Genomic DNA, 11,409 nt, shown 5'->3' with positions numbered 1-11,409 from the left:
CACTCCTCTCGTGTCGTGTCGTGTCGTCTAATCTATATATATATATATATATATATATATATATATATATANATATATATATATATNTATTTAATTAAATATATATATATATTATATTGTATATTATATATATATGTATATATATATATGTGTGTGTGTGTGTGCGTACGTATATATATATATGCATATGCGTGTGTGTGTGTGTGTGTGTGTGTGTATCCATATAAGAACAGACACGCACATATATATATATCCATGTGGTCGTATGTTCGTGTTTATCTGTGTCCGTTGATATGTTTTATAGTATGTCAATCAGAAAATGTTTCGGTATTTTTGTTCTCCTTATACCTGTAATCATCGCCTCCTGTGTTGTGTCTTTCTATGACTGGTACACAAGTATATATAGAAGCTCACATTCTACATTCGGACATTTGCATTAGGTTCTGATATATGTTTATTTATTTGGATGTAATTATGTATTGTTTTCATCTTCGCTAGTATTTTGTTCGTTGTATCGCTGATTGCGTATATCATGACATATTTATATCTACATTACATGGATGTAAAGTGTGAATTGGGGCACACACCCCTTTGTATACGAGCACCATTATATCGAAAGTTCATGGGTCTAAGTTTCGGGAAACACAATACTTCTCTCTGTCTCAATGCACTTTCTTACGCGCGTGTATACTCATCGCATTTATGTGCACTGATTTATTCTGTTGGTATCGAACCGCAGTGAATCTATATATCACTGGTCATATTAGTATTGTACTGTCGAAGGCATCAAGCATTTGTGGTGCATCTCATCTTCGCACCGATGCTTATTACACTGCCGTGATTGATTATATTTATAAGATAGTATAACATATCATACCAGCTATTACAAAGCGATATCTTCTCCCCCACGGCATTATCACAGCTCCAACCTTACACTACGTCCAGTCGAAGCACGCGCTTGCGGCAAGCTTGCTTCTGAATGTATCGTCGAATGCGCTGTTTGCGTGGTCACCGTCCAAGAACGCGCTTCTGCTGTCACGGTTTCTGGTGGGGTGTTCACAGGCCGTGTTAGTGGTGTACACCCCTATATGGGTTGATGAGTTCGCCCCACCCGATAGGTGCACACAGTGGATGTCGTTGATGCAGGTGTGTGGAAGTGATCAACCGCACACATAGATTGCGAAGGTCTGGTTTGTGCGCAACAGCGGCTGCTTATGCAGGCAGCTGTTTGCGCACATTGGAGCAGAAGATAGTCATTACATACTGTAGACTGTACAATTATGTGCTTTGCGTCCACCCATGCTCAGATCTGTACTTCTAAAGTTAGTTAGTTCTTTTTCCCGTTTTTTGGGACTTTCCTTCTCTTGTTTCATTCCCTTGGTTTATTTCTTCAAGTGCCTCTCCTTGCGTCCTCGTACGCAGTGCATTTCGTAGCGTTTAGAGTCTCAATCCGAAACGCCGGTCTGTTCTGTTATATGTATGACGAGATTGCGGGTAGTTCTATGACATTTGAATCACACGCTCCTTCCAGTTGTCTATCGGCCTCAGAAGCTCTTAATCCCATGATGCCTTTCCATACTTCTCGCAGGCCGGTGTCCCTCTCGGAGTTATGCAGGGGTATCTCGTGTCAGGTCTAATGACGGCGTATATGCCACATATCGACCCACGTTATCCGTTCAGGATACAGGTGAGTGTGTCTCTGTCTCGATAGTCGGATGGGATGGGTATCGTCCGAGTTGTGGTTCTGGGATAGGCCTGTCGTGTCAACTACATACTGCGCCTAATCCCCTCCTTCGCAATGTTCCGATATAGGTAGCGGTCATTTGCATCGTTTCGTTCACGCCGCAGTGTGCTTGAGTCCTTCGTCTGCTACCTTCAACTATTCTTGTATATGACACAACTGCGATACTTTTAGATGAAACGTGGCTGCTATATTCGAAACCAATCATAACGCGACACGTTGCACCGACGAATGATTGCCTTCCCATACTGTTTTTTCCCTGGTTGACTTGACTACTAATTCACCGTGTGCTTGGATTATATACCAATTGCTCCCTCAGGTCGTGCTGCTTACACCCTGTGTTTTTCTTCTGATGCTCGTGCCCAAACAATATCTCAAAATATTCGTCACAGACGAAGCGGAGGAGTTGGACAGGCACGGCCCACTCGCTAACAGTGAGTCGGATATCTCGGTAGGTATAATATACTGCATTAGCTGGACGGAGATTTTTATGTCCAGATGCAGGGACTATAATTGGGGCTATAAGATATTTGGGCGCTTATTTGGGCGTACGTCTATGTGTACGTCTATGACCGTGGTGAGCGCGTTCCACACAGGAAAATGCAAAGATGCTGGTGACGCTAATCCAGCCCCGATTATTCGTTTTTCTGCTGCCGCATAAGTGTTTCATTTGCGGTCGATGCGCAATGTTAGTAGCCGCAAGCTATATCTCTACTCGCATTCTAAAATAAACATATTATCTATATATATTTATATATACTATATATATATATATATATATATATATATATATATATATATTATATATATATATATATATGAATTATGTATGAACTATGTTTAGTATATATTATATATATATGAACATATTGTTTATATATATTTATATATATATATATTTATATATGAACATATTGTTAATATAAATATATATGTGTGTGTGTGTGTATATATATATATATATATATTGTATATATCCAATTTCATGGCCGTGAGCAGCCGTGAGTGCAATTGTATGTCGAGGCCCTGAATGTCTCGCAGACATTTCGACATTCGCGCACAACTTGCACGCTTTAGCAGTACTCGACTGAAGGAGTGGAGCCGTTGCTGAAAACTCGCTTCACGCACACGAATTTATTAAATTGGTTTTTTGCTGGAGAAATGTGTGCAACAGCGGAGAAACTATATCTCCTCTGCGCTCTAAATAGTTCTGTGTGAGTGTGGAACGAGCGGCGTTATCGTTCAATTCCTCACCTAGACCCCCGGGGTTTGTACCCATCAATGCCTTACAACGTACCGTCTCTTACCGCTTACAGCTATCGCGGTCTATGCGTACTGACGCCATCGACGTGTGGCCCTCAAAGCGGCACGAATCGGTCTCGGCGCTCACGCATCTGGGGCGTCTGGCATCGTCGGGTGTTTACATGTGCACGGTGCTGGCGCTAACAGCTCTGTACTTTGTGGTGACTGGCATTCAGCTATGGGTTACCACTTACCTGATGAAGTACATTCTTCCTATGTACGGTGGCTTCACCAAGAGTCAGGTGGTGTATGCGTTCGCCGGGACCTCGGCATCGGCACCGATACTGTAAGTGCAGGCTGTGGCACGGTGACATGTGGTAGTGCAAGTCAAATATGTGTGCAGTGGTGCAAGGCCAGTGTAGTGTCTGCCCTTGGTAGGTACATAGTACGCGCAAGGTGTTACGTGAGCATGTTTTTGGCATATTTTTTTACGGTGCGATTACGTACGTAATATTTCACACGTTCTTTGTGACTCCGTTCCGTAAGTCTTGTCGCACTGCTGTGTCCTCGGATTCCATAGTAGTGCTTGGTCAAAGCGGTTCTTCCTACCTTACGCACTTGCCAGACATGTCGAAGCTACGTATATGCGTCCTGTAACAATTCAGACGCGCTATAAATAAATAAAAACAATCAAGCCAAAGTACACACGCTGATTGACTCTGCCTATGGATCCGCAGCGAAGAAGCAATGCTGTGCTGAGTAGCAGACCTGAACGCGTGCGACGTCGAACTTCTGCTCTCGCGTCGCACACGTGACACGGTATTGGCTAACGTATGGCGACGAATGTGGTGCATTTGGCATTGACTAACTAAAATTACATCATCCGTTGCTCCATCCCACGCTCTGTACTGTATTGCCATATCTGGCAGCGGTGTGCTGTGTGGGGGTTGGTTGACTGATAGGATAGGCGGCTACCGAGGGCTCAAGGGCGTTCGCGATGCTGCGAGGCTGGCGTCGATGTTTGCCATTCTGGCAGTGGTGTGCGCTGTGCCATGCATCTTTGCCACCACAATCCACATGATCATTGCACTCATCTGGGGGCTGCTCTTCTTTGGAGGGTACGTTATATCGGACTTGTGTGACTTGAATCTCTCCCCGGTGTTTGTCTTGGTTAGTCACATGTGCAATATTCGTGTCTGTCCATTGCTGCTGTACGGGTGTAGAATGCCCTTTCCATCCATCTTCCTATCGATGCTGCCCCGTGGAGAAAGCTTCGGTTGTATAACTAACATTTCTCATTGCAGGCGTGCACCTATTTCTCTGGTGTGTATGCGCATAGTTATATTATACCTTGTGTGGGACCTTTAGTCTCTCCAGCTTAGCTGTCGCTTGCTCGAAAGTAGGTCGTGGTTCGTTCTGTCGTATAGGACTCACTATCGACGTGCGATGGTCCCTTTTTGGGCCTACCACCTGCAGACTGCTTAGCGTAAACCGAGGGTTTGTCCTGAACACTCATTCGCAAACACACCCCATTGTGTGTAACATCTAGACGGCGGCTAGTATGCACATTCATTTTGACGTATTGCATAAAGCACCACCATCGATCGGGGGGTTTGCGCGACGTTTGAATATACCCTGAAAAGGAAATTGTCCATTAATCATATACAGGGCCATCCTTCCCCCCGCGGTGGGGATTATCATCTCATGCGTGCCTCGAGAAACTCGCTCATTCAGCTCCGCGGGCTCCAATCTGTTCTACAATTGGCTGGGGTATGGAAAACTACTGTGTTGTCGTTGCCTGGCTCGAATTTTATTTGAGTTTGTTTATGTGTGTATTTACCCATTCATCTGAACAAGCAAACATCTGGTATGTTACCAGTAGCGATTTAGGTCCCGTTAGTTGCGCGAGCATCGGTGCCCTGAATATATCTCATTTTTTTCTTGGGAACTATTGGCGTAAGTGTGGAGTCGGAGCAGCTTGAGTGTTTAATCAAGCGTGCTACGCATCCCTGCCCATCCCATGGCATTGCAGTTCTATGCTAAGCGACGTACTTGACAGTGAAGGCTTGTGATGCGTGCTAAATGTGTGAGCAACTGTGGATGAATTTGCATACGTTTGACGATCACCATGACCCCTACTTGGCCCCATCTTCAACTGTCATTTCCTTGGTGTGTATCCTGTGTGTACATCATGTTTCTTATTCATATCCATACGTACATCTTAAGCAAGCATCGAATTTAACCGACTTCGGGCTGTTGTATCCTCAAGCCGTCTCTGTCAAACCCAACAGGTATTTCGCCGGTCCCACGCTGTCCGGTATTGTGTCGGACTACTACGGTGGTGTGCAGTGGGGCATGTGGCTGATCCTGCTATGGTCTGTCTGGGGCGGACTCTTCATGTTTGCATCTTGGGCGTTTGCGTCAAGGGTATGCGAGTGTGTGTGTGACTGCTAGGCCAATGCACGATGTGATTGAACTCATGTGCACTCTTGAGTGAAATCTGTACGGTTATCAGGATAGCACGGTTGCCGGGAGCACAAATAAGTGCCAGAGTTTTGCGATGGTATATACTATTGCACATATCGGCGCTACTTGTGTAGCCATTGAGCTTTTTGCTCCACCTCGAGTTTAAGAAGTTCCACCTCCACTAGATTGTGTATCAGTTATGTTCAGCATTCGAAAGTCTCTCAATTCATCACATGCACTACTCAACTTACAGAACTACAAAACGTATCTGAAGCGCAAGGCAGCTCAAAGTACTTCATACGACGAGTTTGACCTTCTACCCACCCGAGAAGAAGTTGAGTACGAGGTATGTCTGTTTTAATACCAACACCTGGGTTCTCTTAGCCATTAGAAGGATTATATTACCTGTCTGTGATCAACTGATTGCTGCTACACCCAATAATCTGCAACTAATTTGAATATCACTTAATAATATCTGAACACGTTGAATCTATTGTTTCTGCAATCAACTGATGGCAGTGCCTCGTATCTTTATAGACTTGTCATCCGAAAAGTAGCTGCAAGAGACATGCACGACACATGCCACATAGTCGGTCATTAATGCTGCGATGTTCGCAACCTCGCAGATGGCTAGAGAACGGAGGCTGTCGATTCTCTACCCAATCCCCACGTATCATCGACAAACGTCTATGGAACAAGCGCACCACACAGGCTCTGACTTGAGGATAAGGCGCAGCTGTGCTCAGAGTGGCAGAAGCAATAACAGAGATGTCCGAGAGGTTCTGCCCGAGCATGAAAATCTCTGTAAGTGTCTGAGTGTTATTGAGTGTGTATATCCGGTGACCCCTGACAGTCACGTCGTTGCCTTGTCCTCTATTCACGAGGGATTGGTCCAAGTAGATCGCTGCTGTCGCAATGACACATGCATGCTTGATCGAATTCCTCATGCTGCCCCATGCTTGTGTGTCTTTTTGTAGCCTGATTGTATGTTGGTCCAATAGGTGGCTGCTGCCCGCAGTATTTCGTGAATGACAAGCACACACTTGCCGATGCAAAAGCCGAAGCCAGCCAAGACTATCGAGTTGTGTGGACTAACCTGTTCATTACTAATTCTTAAATGCTTTTTATCGGCGCTGCAGTGTCATCGGCGTCCATGCCAGTTGGTGGCCACGGTCTCGACGATATATCCGGTCGTCAGGAGCCTACTTTAGAATTGTCGCAGAGCCTTTTAATATGATTAGTGACTTGGGAATACGCTTGCCTGAGATCATCTATGGTAAGCGAGCAATCTTTCGCTTGATGGGCGGGTGGAATTAACATCTGGGCTGTCTATGATTTTCCACAGCAATAACGTGAAAATGGTGTAAGTTGATTCCATGCAGATTTAGTACACCACGCGGCATGCTATGGTCTCTGATCACTGAGAGCTGGCCACCTACTGATTACCGGTGATGCAGCAGCGACTTAGTTGTTGTGTAGTTCGCATCGCGCCTGCCGACAATCGCATTAAGCTGTCGTGCTAGAAAAGGGAGTTAATACTACACCTACCGTCACGCCAATATGTGCTTTGACCTTAAGGCGGCCATATGTTGTAGTACAACTAATACGATAAGCCTAAATAGCATTATTGTCGGGGCCTCGAGTTAAATATGGTTGTAATGCCATACACCACACAAACTATCGACAGATGAAGGTCGAGAATTTCAATCGCATGACACCACAGATAGTCCATATATAACATTGGAATAGTCTGCATTCGTCATGAACAAGAACAATGCGAACGCATTATGATCACATAGTAGCGAGTTGCTTCGCAATCCGGACGAGTGCTGTCCGATTGTCTCGGATTACAATCCGATCGATTCGAAAGTCATGATATTTCGTCGCAGGAAACCGCTGACGGGTGTGTCTCTGTCGTACGGTGTAGACGCCATGTGTCTGAATGCACGTCCGAAACTAGACGTGCTGGCCCAGCCTGCTTGCAGCAACTACAAGCTAGTGGATGTTATCTCAACCCTCAGGATGATTTACCGAATATAGTTGAAAAATTGCAAAGTATATGTAGTACCTGCGATTCATGACATTCATGTATCGCCGCTTATGGATTACGGCCAATAAATGTGGGAAGCTATCGAGAAACTTCGGGTTGTTATTCGACTTTTAATGGTTCGAAAACCTAACTTCGATTTGTGGCTAGATCAAATGGCTACATACAACTATGGCAGCACAATCCAATGATATACTCAACGCATGTACACGCCCTCGTATAGACGTACATTGACGACGCCTGTGCAACGGCCGGACGATTATAGGTCACAAAAGGACCACGTGTATATTGAAAGTACATTGAGCTTTCATGTTCCATCGATAACAATCAATCTATCGTCCAAATATAACGTTTCCCCATAGCAGAATGTTTAGCAAATCATTCATTATCTGTTCTTGGTAGTCTTCGTCCGTCGTCGATTCGTGTCTTTTCCTCTTGCGGGTTTTTGAGTCATCCTCATACTTGAGGTCTAAAGTTTGCATCCACTCTGGCGCTTGCGAGAGTTTACGCATGAACGCGAAATTTGTATCGCTTAAGCCTTCGTCCACGTGTATGGTAAAGTTGAGGTAATCAGCTTTGGTCAGGCTTGAGACAGACAATAGCGAGAAGGAGAAGGAGACGCCCCCGTGTCGTTTGCAAATCATACTCACGAGAGGGTTCATTCGGAACTCAGTGGGTTTAACGGCGCTACCTTGGGAATCACTTTCGAAATGATCTATATATGGTTCAGAGTCAAGCAGAAACCCCAAGGATGCACCCAAACTGAGTCCATCCGAATGCTGGGATTCAGACTGGTAGCCACGTGGCAGCCGACACTCGTTCACAACTCTGTCAAGGCAGCTAGTCTTCAGCAATTCTAAAATGTACTGAGTGTGAGAAGTTGAACCCCCCGCAGATAACTCAGATGGTCCCACTGAGGCGAAATGCTTCTGAAGTTCCGTAACTCCTTCGCTAGGGTTGTTACTGAGCAGTGAGAATATAGCTTCGGCAATCCATTTGGCTTGGGATACATTAGCCACGCGTAGGTCAACCGAGAAGCTCTCGGATGCAACAGGCACGACTGAATGCCAATGACCAGGAGGTAAATAGAGTATCGATCCAGGTTCTAGAGTGAAACACTCGTAATGTGTGGGAGATGTACCCGGGATAGTCACCAAGAGTTCTTTCATGTTCGTGGGTACGTCGTGAATCTCCCGAGATGAGGTCAAATTCTCGTGCTTCTCACCTGGTATCAACAGCCAATCCTTCTTGCCCGTGATTTGTATCGTAATATTATGGTTGTTGTCTAAATGCCAAGGAGCTGGGATTCCTCCAACCACTGAGAAATAAACGCCCACCTCCACATCCCCCGATGCATACCCAACACATTCCCTCATGAAGGCGTTTCTGATACCTCTTGCCCCTGGTGTGAAGCAGAAAGGTAAGTTCACAGTCTGATTGCTATCTAAGCAACTCTGCATTTCACTAACCTCCTCAGAAGAATATTTGGTGTTGTCATCTTTACGGGATTCGCTGACGATGCTGGCGAATTCACCTCCATGAAAATACTCCGTGATATTGTCGAGCACATCCTCGTGTAATTTGCCACAGTGAATCTTCCTACCCCATACATCTGCAAGAAATGCCTTTGTACTCAGGGGATGGACAAGCTGCGAGAATTCAATATCCATGTCTTCTGTAGGGCCATCATCTTCACCTGTGTGAGACATCGTTAGAAATCGCAGCGAATGCTGATCCTATCAACCTAATGCAAAATATGAAATGGATCATATCAAGCAGGCTACCAGTATATGTGCGCATAATCTCCTTTGAGTTAAATATATTGAACAGTGGGATCAGGGAACGCGAGGCTGTCCAAATGCATATTTGGTTGCCGCCAAAAAAATTGTATATTACTCCTCGGTTTTCGACTATTATTTTCACGGCCCTCTGGATTTGGGTCTCTGCTGAAGTTTCGATTTCCTGTCGCTACGACAGAAACCTTGATTTCTGCTCGAGACCCTACCCAGAGGGTCGTGTTTTTTTTTGTGGTTTTCAACATACCTTTTCTATGTTTGTTTTTTTAGGAGGCTATGTTTTCTAACGCAAGAGTTTTCGTTAGGGTCGGACAAACCCTAAAAACCCATTTTGAAGCCGGAACATATCGACCCGAATTCAGTGAAACCCTAAACCCTGCACACATCTCTTGGTACTTTTGACTATAAATCAATTTGGTTCACACACACGCGTAATATCGGCGTACAAATTAGCATACTTCACTGTGTAATAGGCCATTCGATAAACAACAATGAGTGAAAGTAGTACAAACATTCGTCGCCGAATCAGTGAGGAGTTCAAAAGTCCGGTTTCAGTGCGTAGAGTTTGTTTATGATCGAAGGATCCATTCAACAACATCGATGCAACAACATCGATGCAACATCGACGCATAAAACTTGTAGATCATTATTTCAATCTACTTAAGCGATCTAGAGCGCCTGACAAATATCGATGTTGGTTAAAAAGAGTGCTGCCTAACATAGATAAAGATACTTTAGAAATTCTATACAACTCAGAGACACGAAATTACATCAATGCTAAACACCTTTTGTTTGAATCGTTGATCTGAAAGCATAGTAGACTTTTCCCTGGGCCTACGGCAGAACCATACGCAGAGTTACAGTGGCATAATTTGAGTCAGCTATTGCGTAGACCCAACTTTCATCGCATACGAGTACAGTGTGTATGTACACAAAGTGACGAAGTATGCGGTGAAGATCTACGACATATAGGACTGATTTTACCGGTGAAACCAGATGTCAGGGAGAAATGACTAGCAATACTATTGAGAGATACAACAACACAGAGACAAAATATATATAAATCATACGTAGTTAATGAGGGAAAGAAAGGCAAAAGACAACGCTAGAAAGTAGCGCATCACCACTTCCGTACAGACCAACTTAATACAACGGCAGATGGCCGTATACGTGTTAGGCCAGGTAAGCTACCAACGTTTGTAAGTTTTGGTCTCTTAAGGCGATATTAACGTCTTAGAGTAGTTAAACGTAATAAAGTCTTCTAAAGCTCAAATGAAATTAAAGCAAAATAAACGTAATTAGTTTTTAGTAAAGTTAGGTTTGCCTCGTGAAAACAGCAATACTCTGAGGGATTGTGAGGCTGAGACGTTGCCTATATATAATCCACTCAGTACTGCGCCGAAGGGATTTTATTTAGTGTTTCGTTGTCGCTATATTAGAAGCTATGGTATGTTTCGTTGGGGCAAATCCGAGAGACTCATGAAATCCTATCTTTAGAAAAGAAAAAAGAAAAGAAAAAAGAGATTTACTCATAATCTCCATAGTTATTGCATTAACCAATAACTTGCCACTTATCAAGAATTACCGACTTAGCCTTCATCAGACAGGCGCATCTGATTGGCTGAACGGAGGATAAACTAAGCAAGTTTCTCAGGCGGAGAAGTTAAGCGTTCTCGGTTACCCTGTGAGTTTTGGGCTTAGGTCCAGTAGGTCCGTGGTGGTTGACTGGACGTTTCTTACGTTTCAGTGCCTTAAGCACATATGAAGGGCGAGCATTAAAGCTCGGGAAAAATGCTGTAGGCGGGTAAGTTTTAACTTCCGTGCCTTCAAACGATGGAAACATTCTATCTTTTTCAGCTTGTAACTTATGGAGGCGTTTATGCCACTTTCGATTAAAGGCTTTTAAATAGTCTTGATTATCGAAAGTATCTGAAGTCAACAAAGCACTGGAACCGTCGAGGTTATTAACCTCATATGTTCCACTTTTAACGTCAGCTATAGAGATTATATACGGTCCTATCCATTTAAATGTTATAACAGTAGCATCAAAATTACGTTGACGGATGTTAACTCTGTCTCCAACCTTATACTCTGCTATATTTTTGGTAGCATTTTAT

At 44.1% G+C, this 11,409-nt stretch overlaps 2 protein-coding genes across 2 annotated transcripts in view; one reads left to right on the top strand and one right to left on the bottom strand.

Annotated features, from left to right (window-relative positions):
• SARC_01138 (hypothetical protein) overlaps window positions 1-7,588 on the top strand; it is an 8,268-nt gene extending 680 nt beyond the window's left edge. Inside the window, exons 2-11 of the mRNA XM_014305145.1 lie at window positions 923-1,146; window positions 1,589-1,687; window positions 2,061-2,192; window positions 3,058-3,329; window positions 3,913-4,101; window positions 4,652-4,753; window positions 5,275-5,410; window positions 5,703-5,795; window positions 6,076-6,253; window positions 6,589-7,588. Of these exons, the coding sequence (XP_014160620.1) occupies window positions 923-1,146; window positions 1,589-1,687; window positions 2,061-2,192; window positions 3,058-3,329; window positions 3,913-4,101; window positions 4,652-4,753; window positions 5,275-5,410; window positions 5,703-5,795; window positions 6,076-6,253; window positions 6,589-6,686 (1,523 nt within the window). The 3' untranslated portion in view covers window positions 6,687-7,588. The remainder of the gene's footprint in view (window positions 1-922; window positions 1,147-1,588; window positions 1,688-2,060; window positions 2,193-3,057; window positions 3,330-3,912; window positions 4,102-4,651; window positions 4,754-5,274; window positions 5,411-5,702; window positions 5,796-6,075; window positions 6,254-6,588) is intronic.
• Window positions 7,589-7,591: 3 nt separating this feature from the next.
• On the bottom strand, window positions 7,592-9,276 carry SARC_01137 (hypothetical protein). Its single transcript, XM_014305144.1, has one exon. The coding sequence runs from the start codon at window positions 9,203-9,205 to the stop codon at window positions 7,829-7,831; it is 1,377 nt and encodes a 458-aa protein (XP_014160619.1). The 5' UTR covers window positions 9,206-9,276; the 3' UTR covers window positions 7,592-7,828.
• Window positions 9,277-11,409: the final 2,133 nt, after the last annotated feature.

The sequence above is a fragment of the Sphaeroforma arctica genome (assembly GCF_001186125.1).
Source record: "Sphaeroforma arctica JP610 unplaced genomic scaffold supercont1.43, whole genome shotgun sequence".
In the NCBI taxonomy this organism is placed as follows: Eukaryota; class Ichthyosporea; order Ichthyophonida; genus Sphaeroforma; species Sphaeroforma arctica.
This window is presented reverse-complemented; position numbering and strand designations above follow the sequence as displayed.

What these genes read in the sequence shown, in the direction of transcription:
- SARC_01137 (XM_014305144.1), bottom strand. Translation starts at nt 9,205, where the DNA reads ATGTCTCACACAGGTGAAGATGATGGCCCTACAGAAGACATGGATATT.